Consider the following 23185-nt stretch of genomic DNA (forward strand, 5'->3'; position numbering starts at 1 on the left):
TATGCAGTTAGCCTTAACACAGGCAAAGTGATCAAAAAAACTAAACTGAAAAAGACAAAAAATTCCTTAAGGATGCACAAGAGTTAAATACTTGCAAAACCCACAGACAGACGTAAAGGGTTACCAATAGTAATGAATTATGAAAAATAAAATAAAAAAAGAGATGAAATAAGGAGATACAAGGTTTCTGCCCAACATCGACGATGTGAAAAAGATTATGTTAATTGATGCCCAATGTTCAGTGATAGAACGAGATCTGTGCTTTCATACCTGGAAGTGTGGACTTGATACACACTTGGCCAGCTGTCTAAACAGAGGCTCCATGACTTTAACAAACTCTGAGGGCTCAATGACATCCAAGATTTCCTCCAGTTCATTCAGAAACATCACCTCCTTAGGACTGTGGGTCTTAGGCCAGAACTTCAGCAGGCCCATAATCACCTGATGCAGAAGAGGAAGACAAATGGCTGAGAAAGTCATCTTTGCACCAGTTAAGTTCAAGTTCACCATGAATAAAGAATTCATACAGAAAAATACTTGAAAGAAATGTTAATAATAGTGACAGAAAACAGTGCAGTTGCCAATGCTGTAAATCTTACAGGTTCAGTGAGGCTGCTGTCCTTTTCCAAAAACTGCACCACGCAGTAGGCCAGCTGAAAGCACAGGAAATTACTTTTTTCCCCCAAAAAGAACATAATAGGATGACTAACATTGAGCCACTGCTATTCCTAATTCTATTAATACATTGTGCAACACCTACCATGCAAACCATCTTAACCTCTAATACTTATAAACTATGGATACAGTGAGGCGGGGGAGGGCGATACGCTGGATGAAGCACTAAACTGGTAAATATGAATATTTTCACATGTGGTTATGCAAAATTCATAGGTGTTTCACTTTCAAATATCACTGTGAAGGAGGAAATGAAAAGGTGCATCCTCATGGTGTGGAACTAAACCAAACCCCTTAGTTGCTGTAAAGCTTTCCTACTTGCCCTTGTTCTAATGTCAAACATGAAGAGAAATGATTGAACTGAACGCATTACCTCAAATTGTTAAATAAGATCTGAAATAACCATTAGCTGCCAAAAAGGTCTCCAATATGCTGTAAAGTAACAGCACTCAAGGTGACCTTAAAAATACAGAAGCTTGATTTTTTTGGTTCAGAATTTTTCTCAAATGCAATCAAATAAAATGTTTTAATATTATTTCTTTATTTTTAAATCATGCAAGCAAGAGTGCTGTTCAGCCACAGGTAATCAGAGTCTTGCATTCAGTATTCAGTACTAAAGCATAATTTTGAGTTTGCATATTTTTCTTCCTCCCCAATAGAAGCTTAAGGCGAGACACTACAGGTGAATAGGGTAAAATTTTAAAATAATAGATATCACCATGAAACTTCCTCAGTTGATTACTTTCACAAGTATATAAAAAAAATGTATTACAAGTTTTAGAAATTTGGATGTTTAATTATGCAAATTAGGCATTATCTCATTAAATATGCACGATTTTGCATATATTTTCGGTAGATAGATCTGAACATATGATAAAGCCAGGTGAAAAATTATTTTTTCATTTTGTTTACACACAAGATGAAAATAAAAACTCAGAGGGATTTCAGGATATATGCTTTCATTACCTAGGGAATCAAAATATACTGTCCATAGCCATAAAAAATAGATTTTCACCATATTTTTTTTATTAAAATATCACATAAATCAGGCTAGGAATGATTTATTAACAAATCCCTCTGAAAATATCTTCAGAATACTGCTAAGTGTATAACTGGAAAGTTTGGTGTACACAGGTGCTACATAGGCTGAGATGTTTCTACTGGAGAATGACAAAAACTCATTTTGAGAAAACGGCAGTTAAAGATTTAAATAGCTCTAAATGAGAAATCGTCGTAGCTTTAAATCCCCCTTTGGACATTCACGATTGGTTACTGATAGAAAGGAAATGCCCATATTTGGGTTACATAGCGTTGTGCAGGAGACTCAGAGCTTCACAGTGATACCGGTCATGACAGACTTCAGTAAACAGACGGAGCTCGGCGTGTCGCGTTGTAATGCTAACTTCCTGGTAAATTCGGGAGAAACTTACAGCCGCAAGTAAACAAAATGTAATAAAATAAACATCTTAATGTATATTTTCAACGTTTTCTTTATAGCAGCTTGAAAGAACACATATTGAAGGAGTAAACTAGCCCAAAATCTCAAAATTGACCACTGCATGAAAATCGATGTTTTTGCCTGCCGTGTCTCGCCTTAAGATGATAAGTGGACTGAGAAAAACAGAAACATCCCAGTGTTATACAAAATGATTAACGTCAGTGAGCCAATCACATTTTAGGACTTGAACTAACAGTAGTTAATGCAATTACTAGGGCTGTCAATCGATTAAAAAATGTACCGGTAATCGCGATTAATCGCATGATTGTCATGAGTTAACTCGCGATTAATCACACTTTTTTTTGTTTGTTCTAAATGTACCTTAAATTAATACTTTTCAAGTTTGTAATACTCTAATCAACATGGGCATGGATAAATATGGATACTTCATGCAAATGTATGTTTATTATTGAAACCATAGTCAACATAGAGCATGAAGAAGAGACATGTTTCAAAGGTCATAGATGTTTTTCAAAGAACTTGTTCATGTCTATTAGACACACGTAGAAAGAACAAAGAAATACCAGGTTCCCATTACTTCTCTTTCTTTGCACTGAGCAATTTACTAACACAAACATGTTTAGATTTTTGCATGACAGGGCAGCTCTTCTGAAAATGCTAAATATACATTTATTATTTATTATTACATTAGTTTGTCTCCCTCTGTGCCCATTTTGATGAAGCTAAATTCTCAATAAAACTGTTTTCATTGGTATATTTGACTTTTTCTGTTGTCAAACAACGGAATGAATATGAAATAGTGGCTGAAACGCGACCCATTAAGACATAACCAGCTCTCCCTTCCAAGATGTTAATCTGCACAAAAATCCTGATAATCGAGCCGTCGTCTGATGAAATCAAATACACATAAGATAAATACAATATCTGTGCTGTGATTTCGGCTATACTTGCATGTAAAATTAGAGAAGCAACATAATATCTGTGTTTAACTGAATTAAAGCGCTGCTCCTGTCTGCAGCGCGAGACGCAGAGAGAGAGAGAGAGAGAGAGAGAGAGAGAGAGAGAGAGAGTGAGAGAGAGAGAGAGAGAGAGAGAGAGAGAGAGAGAGAGAGAGAGAGAGAGAGAGAGAGAGGTGCGTGCGCGTGCTGGGAGAGCAGTACCGGAGATTCTCAGAAACTAAATAAGGTTTGGGCGCTTTTTTGAAGGAAAAAAAAAAATCACTAAAGGGGTCTGCAATGTCGCTAAGTTGGCAACACTGTGTATCTCCATTTCTCCAACTAGGGGTTGGGCCACGGGTCAAACAGAAAATACGCGCTGCGTTAATCGCGCGTTAAAAAAATTAGTGCCGTTAATATGATTTTGCATTAACACGTTATTAAGGCGCTAACTTTGACAGCACTAGCAATTACTGACATTTTTGAGAATTTTTACATTAGAATTTTTTCATATAATCCCCCCCCCCCCTCAGAAGAAATACCTTCAGAAGAGATTTCCTTAAGCGTACCTGTGGGTGATAGACGCTGAGAGACTTGACTTTGTGTAAAGGCAGAAGCACTCTGATGAGGAACATTTTGTGCTCCTCTTTCAGTGGCAGGGCAAAGCCATTAATTATGCTGTGGGAAGAACATGAGATCGGTCATGTGACGGACAGGTTCTTTCAGTTCAGCAAAGAGAGAAAGACCTCCCTTCAGATTTGTCATGGCAACACTGATAGTGGTCACGCTCACCTTCCTAAGATTTCTAAGAGCTCTGCAATCCCATTGTGATGCTCCGTCTCGTATATAAACCTACAGAGCGAGATCAAGGACATCGACTCAATGGATGAATTCTGGACAAAGACAAACACTCACACTTCCAAATCCAAGAGCTCACACTTTCTGCATCTACTCTTAAAAGTTTATGAATGAGAACATTTTGATAGCCGAAAGAACCATATGCAAAGGACAGCTTGCCTGTAGAATATATTGTTGATCTGCCGACGGACGTAGGCTCTCAGCCCCAGGAACTTTCCATAGATCCTGTGCAGGATGGTTTTCAGGAAGTCCCGCTCTCTGGGGTCTTCACTGTCAAAAAGCTCCAGCAGCTGAAAAGAAATAAGGTGAACTGAATCCATTAGCTCAATCATTAGATGGGTTCTGAGACCCAATCCCAGTAGCTACGTTTACATGCATCCAAATAAATCCATTTATAATCAGACTGACAGCTCAATCAGACTGAAGAGCCTTCCTGTAAACAGTTAGTGTAGACCTTATATAATCTGTTCAAAAGGAAAAAATAAAGCATGTAAACGCCTGAATCGACTATTTTCTCAATAGGATTCAAAAATATCTTGCTGTTGTAATGCGGAATGTTTTATGTCATACAAACTTGCATATGTTTATTTACGTCTCACATTTTACAAGCTGGTCATTGGATGAGACTAAATATTTACTAAAAAAGCTCTTGTGACCTAAATCTCAGCTTTCCTTTTAGGTACGTCATCAAGCCAGATATCTCTCCAGATACCAGTATCATCTTCAATAATAATCATTTAAAAAAAATCTGTCCACCAAAGTGCACAAAGCAGGAACGTCCCGAGCTTATCTCAAGGATTGGTATCGGGCCGATTAAGATTTGTTTTTAACTGATCGGTATCGGCTATCCTAAGCCTGATCCTTTATTTAACATCAACTTGCGTGGCGTGCAAGAACCAATGAGCTCTGTTCTAGCGTGTCACACACGTTCAAGCTTCTGTTAAGCATATTTGATGCACACTTTTTAAACAAATCCCTCAAAAGTCATTTGTTTACGGTTTATTTTTATCTGGTCTAAGACTATATGAGAAGTTGTTGCAATTACGCATTGTCTTTGTTCTGTTTTTATTTGTGCTATTTCTTGAAGTTTCATCATCTGTTCTTATTTTATTAGACTGTTTACTTCTATTAATAATTTACAATTATATTATGTTTCTATAGAATTTATTAATTTGCTTTGTTTGGTGAGTAAAATAGAAAATTTACTACCCAATGGCGAGTCAAACTTCATTATATACAGGTGCTGGTCATATAATTAGAATATCATCAAAAAGTTGATTTATTTCAGTAATTCCATTAAAAAAGTTAAACTTGTATATTATATAGACTCATTACATGCAAAGTGAGATATCTCAAGCCTTTATTTGTTATAATTTTGATGATTATAGCTTACAGCTTGTGAAAACCACAAAATCAAAATCTCAGAAAATTAGAATATTACATGAAATCACACAGTAATTACACAGTGATACCATGGTCATTGAACCAGGTTTTGGTTATTTTGGCAGTGTGGGCCGGTGCAAATCCTGCTGGAAAATGAAGTCAGCATCTCCATAAAGCTTGTCTGCTGAAGGAAGCATGAAGTGCTCTGAACATGTCCTGGTAGACGGCTGTGTTGAGTGGACAGCACAGTGGACCAACACCAGCCGATGACATGGCTCCCCAAACCAACACAGACTGTGGAAACTTCACACTGGACTTCAAGCATCTTGGATTGTGTGCCTCTCCATTCTTCCTCCAGACTCTGGGACCTTGGTTTCCAAATGAGATGCAAAATTTGCTCTCATCAGAAAAGAGGACTTTGGTCCACTGTGCTTTATTAAATCCAGAGTCAACGCAGTCGTCTACCAGGACATTTTCAGAGCACTTCATGCTTCCTTCATTTTCCAGCAGGATTTGCACCTGCCCACACTGCCAAAAGAACCAAAACCTGCTTCAATGACCATGGTATCACTGTGTAATTACTGTGTGATTTCATGTAATATTCTAATTTTCTGAGATTTTGATTTTGTGGTTTTCACAAGCTGTAAGCCATAATCATCAAAATTATAACAAATAAAGGCTTGAGATATCTCACTTTGCATGTAATGAGTCTATATAATATACAAGTTTCACTTTTTTAACGGAATTACTGAAATAAATCAACTTTTTGATGATATTCTAATTATATGACCAGCACCTGTACATACATACACAGTATCTCACAAAAGTGAGTACACCCCTCACATTTTGAAAATATTTTATTATATCTTTTCATGAGACAACACTGAAGAAATGACACTTTGCTACAATGTAAAGTAGTGAGTGTACAGCTTGTATAACAGTGTAAATTTGCTGTCCCCTCAAAAGAACTCAACACATAGCCATTAATGTCTAAACCACTGGCAACAAAAGTGAGTACACCCCTAAGTGAAAATGTCCAAATTGGGTCCAATGAGCCATTTTCCCTCCCGGGTGTCATGTGACTCGTTAGTGTTACATGGTCTCAGGTGTGAATGGGGAGCAGGTGTGTTAAGTTTGGTGTTATCACTCTCATACTCTCTCACACTGGTCACTGGAAGTTCAACATGGCACCTCACGGCAAAGAACTCAGAGGTTGGCTTTGCAAAATAGACGTATGAGTGCTGCCAGCATTGCTGCAGAGGTCGAAGCCATACGCCGCACACTGCATCAAATTGGTCTGCATGGCTGTCGTCCCAGAATGAAGCCTCTTCTAAAGATGATGCACAAGAAAGCCCGCAAACAATTTGCTGAAGACAAGCAGACTAAAGACATGGATTACTGGAACCATGTCCTGTGGTCTGATGAGAGCAAGATAAGCTTATTTGGTTCAGATGGTGTCAAGCGTGTGTGGCGGCAACCGGGTGAGGAGGACAAAGAGAAGTGTGTCTTGCCTGCAGTCGAGCATGGTGGTGGGAGTGTCATGGTCTGGGGCTGCATGAGTGCTGCTGGCATTGGGGAGCTACAGTTCATTGAGGGAACCATGAATGCCAACATGTACTGTGACATTCTGAAGCAGAGCATGACCCCCTCCCTTTGGAAACTGGGCCGCATGGCAGTATTCCAACATGATAACGACCCCAAACACACCTCCAAGACGACCACCGCCTTGCTAAAGAAGCTGAGGGTGAAGGTGATGGACTGGCCAAGCATGTCTCCAGACCTAAACCCTATTGAGCATCTGTGGGGCGTCCTCAAGCGGAAGGTGGAGGAGCGCAAGGTCTCTAACATCCACCAGCTCCGTGATGTCGTCATGGAAGAGGACTCCAGTGGCAACCTGTGCAGCTCTGGTGAACTCCATGCTCAAGAGGCTTAAGTAGGGCTGGGCGATAAAACGATAACGATAATTATCGCGATATAATTTTTCTCGATAAAACGATATCAAGAGCTCGATAAATGTTCGATAATGTTTATGCGCCAAAAGCGGAACGAAACTAATTTGAACCGCGCGCCACACGGACCTTTTATCCGCTCGGCTCAAAGTCCAAACGGCAGCGCAGCGCGAGCTCACCATGGAGCTCACTAGAGCTGAGGCGTTTACGCTGATCGCTCTCGGTCACGAGATCCAGTGAGAAGCGCTTGAATTCAGCGAAGAACACAATGTCTCCGTGATTTAAACCAGTTTAAAGGCAGATGAAACAGCGCTGACAAACAGGAGAAACACTGTGCGCAACGATACAGTCAGAAGGCTTTTCCGTCTACAAATTCCCATCATTTACCATGGATTTACTGTAACGTTAGCATAGTAATATTAACTGCACCATGAAATGTGGGATATACATATTGAATTGTATTATATTATTAATGTAGACGATGTATTAAAGGACTGATGGAATATAATTACAGTATTTAGGCTACTGTTTTTCATACAAATACCATAGAAACCATAACGTTACATTTTGCCATGATAGTGAGGTTATCATGATTTAAATGCATGATACTGGATGACCAATGTGGTTAAGTTTAATAAAACTCAAACAGTCAGAATATTACATTTTACCAAATAAAAATTAGCACATGCAGAAACTAAGAAATTAATTGTCCAATAAATATATTTATTTTGTTAAGGAAAAATGACAAATGTTTGAATGCTCTACCTCAGATTTGTGAAATGTTCACCAGTTTGGCAAGTGTTTGTCCTGATATGATCTGACAATAAAGAGTAGTTTAAAACCACAGTTAACGCTCTGGTTTCTACAACTTTCACTTAGGAGCAAAAATCTGCCTTTAAACTTGAAAGAAATAAAGATTTGACTTTTATCGTGATAATTATCGATATCGACTGATATAAAAAAAAATATCGTGATTTTTTTTTTTGGCCATATCGCCCAGCCCTAGGCTTAAGGCAGTGCTGGAAAATAATGGTGGTCACACAAAATATTGACAATTTGGGCCCAATTTGGACATTTTCACTTAAGAGTGTACTCACTTTTGTTGCCAGTGGTTTAGACATTAATGGCTGTGTGTTGAGTTCTTTTGAGGGGACAGCAAATTTACACTGTTACACAAGCTGTACACTCACTACTTTACATTGTCGCAAAGTGTCATTTCTTCACTGTTGTCCCATGAAAAGAAGTAATAAAATATTTACAAAAATGTGAGGGGTGTACTCACTTGTACTGTATGTATATATATGTACGTAGTGATGGATGCCCCATTTTTACAGTTGAGCCCCTGCCCCTTGAGAAACTCCTTGCATGGTTCTGTATATTGAATTGACTTTAATAACTTTAAATGTACTTGAAGTGTGCACCAAGCACTTGGAAAACACAAGTATTGGATCGGGACTCAGTAGATACTCTGTATTCAATGACTCGGATCGGGGGGCCCAAAAAACTTGATTGGCTAGCACAAATAGATATTATAGATATAGATATCACTAGCACAAATAGATATTAACATGATGATCTACCCTTGCTTTAAACTTGACTTAGTATTCTACACCGGCAAGTGCTTAACACTACCTTTAGCTGCAGCTGGCCTCAGTTTCCTTACTGACCCTCACAACAGAGGGAGTGTTTATATTCATCTGATTGTGTGCTGATGAGGACAAACCATGATGCAGATGTAGAACAGAAGAAAGGACACTCACCGACATTACAAACTTTTGGTCGATGTATTTTTTGGCAACATTGGGCTGGAAGTCAGGTGACTCTAGGAATCTTAAGAAGAATTCATAAACCAGCTGAAGAAGGGAGAAAGAGGGGGAGAGAATAAGAGATATAATAAAGATTAATATATGATGAATGCATCTGTCAGGTTCTCTTTGCCACCAAAACAATAAATGCTGTCAGTTCTTGCAAAAATTGATTTTTTAATCATTTGAGACACACACCAAAACCCAATGAGCTGTCTTGCTGCAATCAAGCCGGCGGGGAACCACAGAAGTGACTGGAATGCAATGCACTACATAGGCAGCAACTCTGTGACTCTTTTGATTTTGACTTTAGCATAGTGATAAATCGAACAACTTCATACTTCAAATTATAACACTAATATAAAGTCAATTTTAATTTGACTAAACTATTTTTATCCACACTATTTTGTACTAAATGATATTTTTATATTCCACATCCTCTTGCTTAATCTATCTTGGATATTAGATTATATATGAGATTAAATATGAGATTAATCGCAAAGGACACATGTGATGCTGTCTTTGAATTTACATAATGTAAAAAATGCACATGAAGGGGCAACCACCAAGAACCACTACCAAACTTTAACATGCACTATAGGGCTGCACGATTAATCGTGTTTTAATCGTGATAATGATATCTGCTTCTGTCGATATCTTGCATTGGTAAGGAGCCTCCACTATCTTTCCTGCTTGAGGTTGCCAGATGTCAAGAGCATCAATCACTCAAACTGAGCTTTTATCTTAAAAAGATACGTTTTATGTCCAATGTTCTACTTAATCTTCTCTACCTGGCAACCATGCACACACGCTTTCTCAGGGCTGCAAGAGTGCTGATGATCTGACAACACCGACAAACATATACGTGTAAGTTTAGTGATGTCCATTGTGAAATTCTGCTAGAAGGAAAGTGTCATACAGCCAAGCCGGGTGTGTGATTTACAGCTACTAAATCTGCAAGTGAACCTTCTCTGTGTCAAACTGTAATAAATCCAAACATGAATTTCAAATTTCATTCCAAAAATGAAACCTCTGTGATACAATAGAAAGTAAAAATGTAACATTTGTAATTATTGGAATTAAGATTAGGAGACATCGTTTTTTGTATTGATTTTCTGTTTTAATGAAGCTGTCATAGTTGGTTAAATGAAGTCCATGTGCCATCTACAGGCCTATTAGGTGAAGTGAAATGGCCTTTATTACTTTACCCCTTTTGATAATTATTATATATATATATATATTAATATGTGTGTGTGTGTTAACTCATCTTCCTCTTTCTCTGGAATATCTGTATATTAATCATGATTACAGTTTTTCAGCAAAATAATCATCATTATCAATTTACCCATTATTGTGCAGCACTAATACACTAAAGATTTTTAGAAATATGACAGGGCTTTTAGAGCCGAATTTAGAACGCTGATATTGCAAACTTCACGATGGACCGGGTAGACGACTAGTGTTATGATAATATGAAGCTTCACACACACCTGCAGGTGGGGCCAAGCGGCCTCCAGAGTGGGTTCATCCTCTTCAGGGTCAAACTCTGCTCCCGTAGGATTGGAAGAGGGCGGAAGAGTCCTGAACAAGTTTACAGAAAACTGGAAAAAAGAAACACATTATCTGTCATTACATGTCCATTTTGAGAATATACTAAAAGTACTACCACCTTTTTGTCGCAATAAATTTTTTTTGTGAAAGTATCACGGCACCAAGTAGTATTAGTACCAAGCAATTATTACAGATTTACAGTTCACAAAATATTATTATTATTGCTACACTGGAATATTGTTATACAAATTATATTTTTGAATTGGTTTTAAATTTCTTCACACAGAAAACTGACTTGTAAAGCCAAACTTACATTTTGAAGTTTAATTTATAATTGTGTTTTCAATAAGCATTATAAATGTTCCCAAACCTCTCTAAAGTCCACCAAACTCATCATGGAAGGCACTTGTGCTGTTGCTTTTAATGTTATATTCCACATGCACCATTATTAAGTGTTGGCTTGGCTTATGTAGAGATGTGTCAGATGGACAATTTTGGCCCAAAATGTCAGTTTTCGCTTGATAGGACACTCTTAAAAGTTCTCCTTTGAATTCCTGTGTTGCGTTTCGTTTTAAAGCGTTTCGTCTTGCATTCTGTGTGAACGTCACCAGAAATAAGATTGAGCCACAAGTTCAAAAAAAAAAAAAAATAGTTACATTTACTTATGCTAATTAATAATCAGAATAATAAATTCATTCACAAAGTAATATATAGTTTGTATAACTCTAGCCAAACAATTGGAAAGCAATTTGGTGCAATAATATAGAATATATGGTGACAGGTACAAGCATTTTACAGTGTTTTTGAACAATACCTGTCCAATCAGAGTTTAGAGTCAGAACTATTAATTTAATAAGAATGCATTTGGTATTTTCTGATATTATCTTGAAACCATCTGTACACTTCGCCATAATGTTTGCACTAAAAAAAATTCAGCTCTATAACCATCACCTCACACAGCTGTGAACAAACTACAACACTGAAATATCATCCTTCTTTAGCTCTAATTATGAATCAAAGGCATTAAATATGGATGACCTCAAATATCAACTCCCTCTGAAGTGACAAGTCGTGAGATACTGCTTATCAGTGTGTCCCAAAATGGCTGAGAGGAAGGAAAGGAGTGTTACTACTGCAGAGGGGCGGCACAGCTTTCTCTGTCAAGATGACGCAATGTTTCGACCACAGCCTCAAACTAGAGTCGACTCAGACCTCCAGACAGGAGAGAGAGAGGCGAGACATTATCACTGACACCTCGAACTGAGATGGGAGAGCGGGACGTGAGAGACTAATGAGGGACGTGAGAGGACAATGTGCATCTGGAAGCTAAGAGGTTTTAGTTATATGGTTGCGATTGTCTTACAATAGAGCCACAGGATTTATGATTAGAAATGGGGCTTGCTGATCTAAATGTTCACAAAATGCACCAGATAATTTTTTTTATATCACAATGACTTTAATGCACTTTTATTTGGCATTACGTTTCCTAAAGGCTGTGCTAGTAGTTTTTCCCGTGCATGTTCATGTATGTAGATATCGCTGTGTATTAATATGTAACTCTTTGCATTGTTGCATTTAGTTAAAACTCTGTGGGAAACTATTTTATATAAAAGAAATCAACCTTTTAAACCATTTTCTGTTATTTCAGAGCAAGTACATGAATATTTGTATATTAAATTGATGAAAAATATAGTTTTGTATTGCAGAGCCCTATTTAGGACACAGCAGATCTCTTTTCCGAATTATGAATGGCTGAAAGGAAACGCAGGTGTCTGGGCCTTGATTTATGACGGGTAATTACCCACAATTCCCTGGCGTACATTTACACTTGAGCAGATTTACCCTTGGCCTGGCTAGTAATCACCCTTGCACTGGTCAGGCAAAGGCCATTTCTGTCAATTGGTCACATGATAGGGAGAGGTGTGCACTTTCAACATGTTTTGTCCTATTATCTTCTGGCCCGATGAGAATCAGCTAGCAAACATATATGCGAGTAAGAGAAGGAAAGAAATACTAAGAAAAAAAAGAAGTGGAAGATAATGTTTAACATGCATGTGTATATAGACCAACAAATTTACAAAATAAATGTGTATGCGGTACAAAAACAAAATGTCAAGCAATCGGTGAGGCAAAATGACTTGACACATTTAGGTCTCAAATGAAGATTTATGAAATGTTTTTTAGATTATAGGTTTAACATACAATATCTCTAAATCCTCCATGCCACTAGTCACTTGTAATGAGTTCTTGTGACTCACGTGAAGGGTGAGTCACACGATACAGTGCAGCTGAGGCATCAACCTCAGTGTGTTTCCACCTTAGTGTGTTGAGGGATCTCAGAATGGTAGGAGAGGATTAATGTTGCCATGGAAACTGAATTAGAGGGGCAATTTTCCATTTTAAAAAAAGATTACTACATTTGATTTTTGAAATGCAGTACTTTATTTAGCTTCAGTTGCGAGCATTCAAGAGAGGTAGGGTGGTGTGAACTAGGCCACACATTTCTTATATGCACGGGGACCATGTATATAGGTAATGGTGATATAGAGGGTTCGTACATATACTGTAAAAAGAAATTCCAGGACTTTCAAGGACTTTTCAAGGACAAGGACTACAATCTGAGATCTCACTTATCAAGCAATATCTTTAGTATTTTTTAAGGATTTTTACAGATTACAGATATAAGGTATCCAAAACACAACTTACAATGTATTTAATAATATATAATATAATAATAAATAATATTTGATATTATAATGTTGCCGTACTTCGTATTATCAGACAGGCTGCAGTGTTAATTTTGCGTGAAAATATTGGGGTTTTTTTTGGTTTTTTTCAAAAAAATATATTGTTATTTTAAGTAAAGCACTTTAAGTATCTCTTCATAAATATGGCTGTTTTCAAGGGTTTTCCATGACTTAAATGTCAAAAAGTCAAATTCAAGTACTTTAAGCACCTTGTATGAACCCTGGATTTAGCTGTGCGACATGCTTGATATTAAAGTCCCCCTGTAGTCAATAATTTGATCCCTCAAAACTGAACTTTGATCACCAAAATTACATTTATAAATAATAAAATACATAATAATATGTAATTGGAATCGAAACAAGTATCGTTCAAAAACCGGTATCGAAGTCAAGGTATCTGTATCGGTATTGAATTTTTTTTAACAATACCCAGCTCTAGCATTAATAGACAGTTTTAGGTAATAGTGTCCCACCGCTGCTTAGCAGAAGTATTTCTGTAAGACAGTAATAACATGAGTTAGCTGGTTAGCCGAAGGCCTACACAATATAAAACACAAAACTACGTATTTTGAAAACCAGGTAGAAAATATATACATCAATAATATTCATGCTTACAGGTTGTGACAAATAAACTGGGTACTGACCCATCTTTCAAAAGCAAGCGTTTTGCGAATCCCGTGTTGAACAACAATAAAATGACGTGTTTGAGGACTGATCAAGTTGTTCACGGGTGGACAACGTACAATTAAGGTGGGCATTTGAAACACAAACGACTCATATAGGCGGTTCAGAGTCGATTCGTTCTTTTGGGAGACAATAACTTTATTTATCGTGCACTTTCGACTCTACAACTTTGCAGAGCGTTTATATTCACAAACAGCTGTATTTCACACTGCATGAGAGGGAATATTCGGAAAACCATAACGGGGCACTTTAATCAAACAACAAAAGACAAAGAGGAGCTTTAATAAGAATCTAAGTAAAAACAAACAAACAAAAAAAAACTCATTAGACTTTGGTAATATTGCCCATGCCTATCGTCTTAATTTATCGTGATTATAATACTGACCAAAGTAACGGTGATAGAATTGATTTTATGATATGATTTTTGCCATAATCAAGCATAATCGCATCCCCTAAATGGGATTCACTGATGTATGTCTGCTTAGGTGATATTTGTGCTCTCTCACCATGATGACAGCTTCGGGGTAGATGGATTCTGTGACCACGTCACGGTTGTGTGTGATGTACTCCACCATTTCATTAAGGCCGGCTCTCTTCACCTCCTTGTACTTCAGATCACTTAGTGGATCAGTCACAAAGTCAAAAAGCACACAGCACTGCCGCAGTTTCTGGACAAACAGTTCTTCTCGATCCAAGGGTGGGGCATCTGGAATAGAAGACACAATAAACAAAACAGGCTGAGTGACACCTGTCCGGCAGAACTGTCAATCAAACCAACCTGCAAACCTCACAGGGAAGATTTCTAATACCTCTTACTGTGCAGTTTCACACCAACACACCATTTAAGCAGAGTTCCCATTTAGGAGGCTCTCGGGTCCACCGGAGTCTCATTTACACCCTCCTCTCACCTTGCCCATGAACCTCACGTCTGTCCAAGTGTTGTGAACTGTGTGTCCCTGCATGAGCTTGTAGAAAATAACACTGTTCTGCCAAGGCAGTCTGCAATTATAAGACCATAATGGCTGAACTGGAAGCAGATGAACAAGTACTAGGGATGGGTAATATAATATTATAATAATATATTTTAAAATGTAATTTATTCCTGTGATCAAAGCTGAATTTTCAGCATCATTATTCCAGTCTTCAGTGTCACATGATGCTGATATGGTTCCTTAAGAAACATTTCTTATTATTGTTGAAAACTATTGTGCTGCTTAATATTATTGTAGATTTTTCAGGATTTCTTGATGAATAGAAAGTTATTTAATAGAATAATTCAAAAGAACAGCATTTATTTGAAACAGAATTCGTTGTAACAATGGAAAAGTCTTTAATGCCACTTTTGAAAAATCTCTGTCCTTGCATATAAAACTTTGATTCAGTGATTAAATTGCATCATAAAGTCCCCATGTGGCTTTCTTCACATATTAAAATGTTTTAGAAAAGATATATGCAAGTATACATGGAAATAACTAAATACATTTTATTACTATGTATTGTTATTTTGTCACATATAAATAGTTCCATTTTCTTGTGTTCATTTAATGGAAAATACCGTGAAAAACATGCCTCGATTCACAATTCACAATGCATTTTACATTTAGTTTTGAATATTCGCAACAAATGGCTATTGTGTTTTTTTTGTTTTTCTTTCAACGAGCAATTTCAGACTAAATATATAAAAAGGGAAATGTATAAAGAGATGATATAAGAGAATGTAAAATTAATTATTATACAAAGTACTACAAGTATGTTTCACTATTAGCGCAAGGAAAAACAAAAAAAATATTCAGTAAGCAAATGTTATGTAATTTGAACATGCATCAGGCTAATTTGTCATTTTAAAATCACACAGAAGAGGTATTGAATCTGACAGTGTTTTTTGTTAAACAGACCCTGTCCATGGAGGTGGACGGCACGGTAACGGGGAGAGGATGGGGGATTGATCCATTTTTGGACAGCGTAGGGGACGGAATAAAAACGCAGGACTAAAATCTGGGGCACAGATGACAGCTTCAATGAATCTATATTAAACGGGATCCACAGAGATCTGCACTGCAGCAGCTCCATCAGAACGTTATCACATCCCGTTTCACATGACACCAAACACAAATGGCACAATGCCTGACATGTAATTGCAGAAGAGATCTCAAACAAACAGCTATTATTGTGTGATTTGCATGATTTTTTGATTATTTATCTCTTTGATGGTGTCCTGCATCTCGATTGTGTGCATGTACGAAATTTGTGTGCCATATCTTTAACCCTGCTGACACAAGTGAATTCTTTCAACAATGCTTTATGCTGGCGGAGGATAGCAGGATTTCCAGAATTGCTGCAGGCCATGAACCTCTTTCTTTCTTTCTTTCTTTCTTTCTTTCTTTCTTTATTTATTTATATAGCACTGCTAAATGCAACCGAGGTTGCCCAAAGTGCTTTGCATTAAAATAATAAATATATATATATTGAGATTACCTGTTATAAGCGGTCAATGATAAATGTGCCTTGAGCAAGTTCCTGAAATCTGAAATCGGTCCCATACCAGCGAAAGCGCGATCACCTTTATGAAGGCGTTTAGTCCCTGGTACGAGTATACAGTGAGGAAAATAAGTATTTGAACACCCTGCTATTTTGCAAGTTCTCCCACTTAGAAATCATGGAGGGGTCTGAAATTGTCATCGTAGGTGCATGTCCACTGTGAGAGACATAATCTAAAAGAAAAAATCCAGAAATCACAATGTATGATTTTTTAACTATTTATTTGTATGATACAGCTGCAAATAAGTATTTGAACACCTGAGAAAATCAATGTTAATATTTGGTACAGTAGCCTTTGTTTGCAATTACAGAGGTCAAACGTTTCCTGTAGTTTTTCACCAGGTTTGCACACACTGCAGGAGGGATTTTGGCCCACTCCTCCACACAGATCTTCTCTAGATCAGTCAGGTGTCTGGGCTGTCACTGAGAAACACAGAGTTTGAGCTCCCTCCAAAGATTCTCTATTGGGTTTAGGTCTCGAGACTGGCTAGGCCACGCCAGAACCTTGATATGCTTCTTACAGAGCCACTCCTTGGTTATCCTGCTGTGTGCTTCGGGTCATTGTCATGTTGGAAGACCCAGCCTCGACCCATCTTCAATGCTCTAACTGAGGGAAGGAGGTTGTTCCCCAAAATCTCGCAATACATGGCCCCGGTCATCCTCTCCTTAATACAGTGCAGTCGCCCTGTCCCATGTGCAGAAAAACACCCCCAAAGCATGATGCTACCACCCCCATGCTTCACAGTAGGGATGGTGTTCTTGGGATGGTACTCATCATTCTTCTTCCTCCAAACACGTTTAGTGGAATTATGACCAAAAAGTTCTATTTTGGTCTCATCTGACCACATGACTTTCTCCCATGACTCCTCTGGATCATCCAAATGGTCATTGGCAAACTTAAGACAGGCCTTGACATGTGCTGGTTTAAGCAGGGGAACCTTCCGTGCCATGCATGATGTCAAACCATGACGTCTTAGTGTATTACCAACAGTAACCTTGGAAACGGTGGTCCCAGCTCTTTTAAGATCCTTGACCAGCTCCTGCCGTGTAGTTCTGGGCTGATTTCTCACCTTTCTTAGGATCATTGAGACCCCACGAGGTGAGATCTTGCATGAAGCCCCAGTCCGAGGGAGATTGACAGTCATGTTTAGCTTCTTCCATTTTCTAATGATTGCTCCAACAGTGGACCTTTTTTCACCAAGCTGCTTGGCAATTTCCCCGTAGCCCTTTCCAGCCTTGTGGAGGTGTACAATTTTGTCTCTAGTGTCTTTGGACAGCTCTTTGGTCTTGGCCATGTTAGTAGTTGGATTCTTACTGATTGTATGGGGTGGACAGGTGTCTTTATGCAGCTACTGACCTCAAACAGGTGCATCTAATTTAGGATAATAAATGGAGTGGAGGTGGACATTTTAAAGGCAGACTAACAGGTCTTTGAGGGTCAGAATTCTAGCTGATAGACAGGTGTTCAAATACTTATTTGCAGCTGTATCATACAAATAAATAGTTAAAAAATCATATATTGTGATTTCTGGATTTTTTTTTTAGATTATGTCTCTCACAGTGGACATGCACCTACGATGACAATTTCAGACCCCTCCATGATTTCCAAGTGGGAGAACTTGCAAAATAGCAGGGTGTTCAAATACTTATTTTCCTCACTGTAAGTATTTGATTTTCTGAACGCAATGCTCTAGGAGGATTATAAGGAATCAAAAGTTTTGCAAGGTACACAGGGGCCTGATTATTTAGAGACTTGTATACAAACATTACAATCTTATTTTTGACTCTAAGATGAAGTAGGAGTGTGTGATCTGGAGATCTTATGCAATGCCAGAGGAGAAGCTCAGAAAGTGATGAGAGGAGGGATGGAGGAAGAGGAGGATGGCCTGTTGCCAGCAGGTTTTCTGCTGATGAATGCACAGGATGCCTTTCACATTCATATAATCAAATCAAATTTGCACTAGTCTAGTACATGACACAAAATAATCAGAGTCAGAAGACAATGCTAAATGGTGGGGGTGCACCCATTATGAAACTTGAGGCAGACACTGATGGCTAATCATTTATTTTACCACTCTTATGTATTAGGGGTTAGCAATATACCGGCTGAAACTACAGAGGTGGGGAATACAACTGATTTTAATGATATAGTGGTATAAATTTGTCAACTGTTCCAAATGAATTCAAATGTGTAATGCATTAGATATTAATGTATTTCGTTAATGCTTAAAAATGTGTACAGTGTTATATATATTTGGTTATGGACCAAAAATAGGGCTGCTCGATTATGGAAAAAATCATAATCACGATTATTTTGGTCAGTATTGAAATCACGATTATGTAACACGATTATTTCACATGACTTTGGGAACGTGTTGCATTTATTAAAAAGACACGGTAACACTTTACAATAAGGTTAATTAGTTAACATTAGTTAAAGGGATACTTCAGGATTTAGCATTAAGCTTTGTATTAGTAGAAAACCTGTAGTATTTTCGAATTACCCTACTTTCCACCCTCATATCCCCCTGATACAAGATATTTATGTATTTTTTGTCTGGAAAAAATCCTCCGATGACGCAAAAATCGTCATTTTGCGTCATCGGAGGATTTTCTGGCCAGAGGCTAAAGACTACAGCCAGTAGATGGCTTTGTTCCGCATGTTTTCAGCCCGCCCATAGAGGGTTGGATCTCACTGTACACAGTGTCAGTCGTCTTTCTTTGGAAGCTAAGCTAGCAGTCTCTTTCTGTGGAGAAAGCTGAATAGTAGGAGAAAGCTGAGTAAGTAGGGGTTACCATCCTCCTTTTCCCGGACTTGTCCGGCCGTCGAGATCGTTCAAAATGTCCGGGATTCGGCTTTTGCGTTCTGCGGTCGCCATTCTTTGTTTACATGCACACCTTTTGTTTCAATCTAACCGAATTCATTCCGATTGGTGAATCTGAATGTAGTGTTTACATGAACGCTAAACAAGTGATCAGTTGATGTGCGTTTTACCATTGCTAAGAAAATTCCCGCTCCTCCGTGAGAGATGCGAGACCCGGCGCGTCTCAGTAATGACGCCACCAGCCTCGCGCCGTTCTCCCGCGGCCATCATCCTCGTCCTGCTCGCCACAGTAAACATAATGAATGAATGGCGACTGTAGAACGCAAAAGCCGAATCCCGGACATTTTGGGCGATCTCTAAATCCCTGGCAAACTCATCACGTAGGCTAGCCTTGTTGTTTGTTTTCAACTGCGCACTCTTACCGGTAGGCGTGGCCTCCTAAGGCAGCGAAGCAAGTGCATTCTGGGAGTTGTTGTCTTTCATCCACATAAGCCAAAAATACATTTTCTGGGTTTTCTCAGTCTAGAAAGCTCCAAATTAAAAAATTTCTTCACATTTCTTCTACTTAAATGACCTATTTTAAATACACATTCATCTTCCCAGAGGTGAAGTATCCCTTTAATGTATTAACTAACATGAACTAACAATGAGAAATACATTTGTTACAGTATTTATTAATCTTTTTTAATGTTAGTTAATAAAAATACAGCTGTTCATTGTTCATGTTAGTTCACAGTGCATTAACTAATGTTAAAAAATTCAACCTTTCATTTTAATAACATATTAGTAAATGGTGAAATTAATATTAACTAAGATTAATAAATGCTGTAGAAGTATTGTTCATTATTAGTTAATGTTAACTAAGGTAGTTAACTAATGCTAATTAATGAACCTTATTGTAAAGTGTTACCAAAGACACCTTTCAACAATTCTTAAAAAAAAAATCGAAATTTGAACATAGTCTTTTTGAACTAAAATAAATAATATAACAGATAATACTTCAATGAGTATTTTAATAATTCCCGCAGGTCTACCACTTTTCCCCCACAAACATTGATTCACTTTAGCATGTAGATTGTACGAGTAGCCTAAATGAATCCACACAGATTATAAAATCAAATCAATAATTTTAAAACTTTCTCCAAGACGCAATTTCACAAACCGCTTGAGTGTTCGCGGCGCTGCGTCTTCTCTCTCTCTGTCTCTCAAAATGGGTTGGACAAAGCAAGCGTCGAAACTACACTTTCGCGTTTAGGAGTCGGGACATGAGAGAATTGTCACTTACACAATCAGGCCAGCATTGCATCGTAACTAAAGGTTATCATTTTCACTTCTTTTTAAATCTTACCAGTTTAAACGTTCAAGCTAAGAGAGTTTACGGCTTCGGGAGGGGCGGATGTGCGCGTGTCATTCAGAACACAAGACAAAATTAGCGCAAAATAATCGTTTTTACTCGATTGTACTATTTTGGTGATCGTTGGGAGCCAAAATCGAAATCGAAATCGAAATTCAATTAATTGCACAGCCCTAACCAAAAATAAGAATATTGTGTTTTGACATATTACTCCATGGGTGAGATTTTTTTTTTAAAGACATTTTCTACTTTTATTCAGCAACGATGCATTCAATTGATAAAAAGTGACAGTAAAGACTTACATTGTTACAAAAAAAAAAAAGAGTTCTATCAATTTCTTGTTACAAAAAGATTTCTATTCCTAGATTCCCAAAAAAAAGTATCAATCCTTTGTAATTATTTTGATTGTAATAATATTTCACAATATTACTTTTGTACTGTATTTTTGATGAAATGATTGCAGCCTTGGTGAGCAGAAGAGACTCATTAAAGAAGCACTACAAAAACCTTACTGACCCCAAATTTCTGAAGAGTAGAGAAATGTCCACTAGCAGCACCAAAACAGCTCCAGTACTATTAGGAGCGCACTATTGTGACTCTCTTTATGACTGTGTTTAGCTTAAGTGATGCAAATCACTAATAATTAAGCATCTCTGAGCCATTAAGATAATTGCAAGCTAAACTGTTATTACTATTATCACAGGGAACACACTGTTTCTCTGGTGAGCGTTTGAATTGGATTTGTCACAGACTAGCGCTGTGATGAGTGACACCTGAGAGACTCAGTACTGGTGCAAGACTGCCGGCACTCTTTATGTCAAGTATTCTCAGATTTGTCTAGGCGCTATTTCATTTGTCAAATTGCAAAATGACTGTAATGATGCTTGAAAAATCATACATTTTATATTTTATTTTTCTCAAAACCACCCAGCATAAACGTGTATTACAGTATGTTCCCTCTGAATTGTAAAATTCAGTTTTGTTGTACATATGCAGATTGTACATATGCAGAACCTTTACACTAAATCTAGCAACAAGCCAAAGATTTGCACCCCTACGCTCATGCTGAAAAATTCTCACTATTAACTTGTTGCTTATTAGCATGCACATACCAGGATATTATTAGTACTTATAAAGCACATATTAATGCCTTATTCTGCATGAACATATTCTACATTCCAGTACCTAAACTTAACAACTACCTTCCTAACTATTAATAAGCAGTAATTAGCAGTTTATTGAGGAACAAGTCATAGTTAATAGTGATAATTGGACCCTAAACTTTAAGTGTGACCGAAATGTCTGCCCTGAATTAAGCCTAAAGCATGATGGGCCAGTCTGCGATCACAGGTTTAAGACAAATATTGTTATTTGTCGATAATGACGGGTGGACAAAAATGATAAAGGTTGAATGGATGGTAAAAAACAGAGAGCAAGAAAACATGAGAACAGCATAAAAAGGACTACAACATGATAGGGCTGGGTGATACGGCTTAGTATTTTTGGCTAAATGGCGATATACAGTGCATATCTCTGTATTTTATACTTTTTCTATTTGGATAAAAAAAAAAGATCTGCACTTATTTAAAAAAAACATCCTGCACAAAATGGTCCGACAAACAATGTTCATATTGAAGGCTATGAAAACAAATATAGAGAATGTATATATACACTCACCTAAAGGATTATTAGGAACACCTGTTCAATTTCTCATTAATGCAATTATCTAATCAACCAATCACATGGCAATTGCTTCAATGCATTTAGGGGTGTGGTCCTGGTCAAGACAATCTCCTGAACTCCAAACTGAATGTCAGAATGGGAAAGAAAGGTGATTTAAGCAATTTTGAGCGTGGCATGGTTGTTGGTGCCAGACGGGCCGGTCTGAGTATTTCACAATCTGCTCAGTTACTGGGATTTTCACGCACAACCATTTATAGGGTTTACAAAGAATGGTGTGAAAAGGGAAAAACATCCAGTATGCGGCAGTCCTGTGGGCAAAAATGCCTTGTTGATGCTAGAGGTCAGAGGAGAATGGGCCGACTGATTCAAGCTGATAGAAGAGCAACTTTGACTAAAATAACCACTCGTTACAACCGAGGTATGCAGCAAAGCATTTGTGAAGCCACAACACGCACAACCTTGAGGTGGATGGGCTACAACAGAAGACCCCACAGGGTACCACTCATCTCCACTACAAATAGGAAAAAGAGGCTACAATTTGCACGAGCTCACCAAAATTGTACAGTTGAAGACTGGAAAAATGTTGCCTGATCTGATGAGTCTCGATTTCTGTTGAGACATTCAGATGGTAGAGTCAGAATTTGGCGTAAACAGAATGAGAACATGGATCCATCATGCCTTGTTACCACTGTGCAGGCTGGAGGTGGTGGTGTAATGGTGTGGGGGATGTTTTCTTTGC

At 37.8% G+C, this 23185-nt stretch overlaps 1 protein-coding gene across 2 annotated transcripts in view; it reads right to left on the minus strand.

Annotated features, from left to right (window-relative positions):
* The window catches only part of ppp2r5d (protein phosphatase 2, regulatory subunit B', delta), a 53957-nt gene that overhangs the window by 10002 nt on the left and 20770 nt on the right, over positions 1–23185 (minus strand). For both annotated transcript variants that reach the window (XM_079855851.1, XM_079855850.1), the window contains exons 4-11: positions 14553–14752; positions 10555–10665; positions 9020–9112; positions 4087–4217; positions 3862–3921; positions 3639–3747; positions 600–653; positions 271–441 (exon numbers count right to left, since the gene is read on the minus strand). In XM_079855851.1, the coding sequence (XP_079711977.1) occupies positions 271–441; positions 600–653; positions 3639–3747; positions 3862–3921; positions 4087–4217; positions 9020–9112; positions 10555–10665; positions 14553–14752 (929 nt within the window). The remainder of the gene's footprint in view (positions 1–270; positions 442–599; positions 654–3638; positions 3748–3861; positions 3922–4086; positions 4218–9019; positions 9113–10554; positions 10666–14552; positions 14753–23185) is intronic.

The sequence above is a fragment of the Squalius cephalus genome (assembly GCF_949319135.1).
Source record: "Squalius cephalus genome assembly, chromosome: 21".
Lineage (NCBI taxonomy): Eukaryota > Metazoa > Chordata > Actinopteri > Cypriniformes > Leuciscidae > Squalius > Squalius cephalus.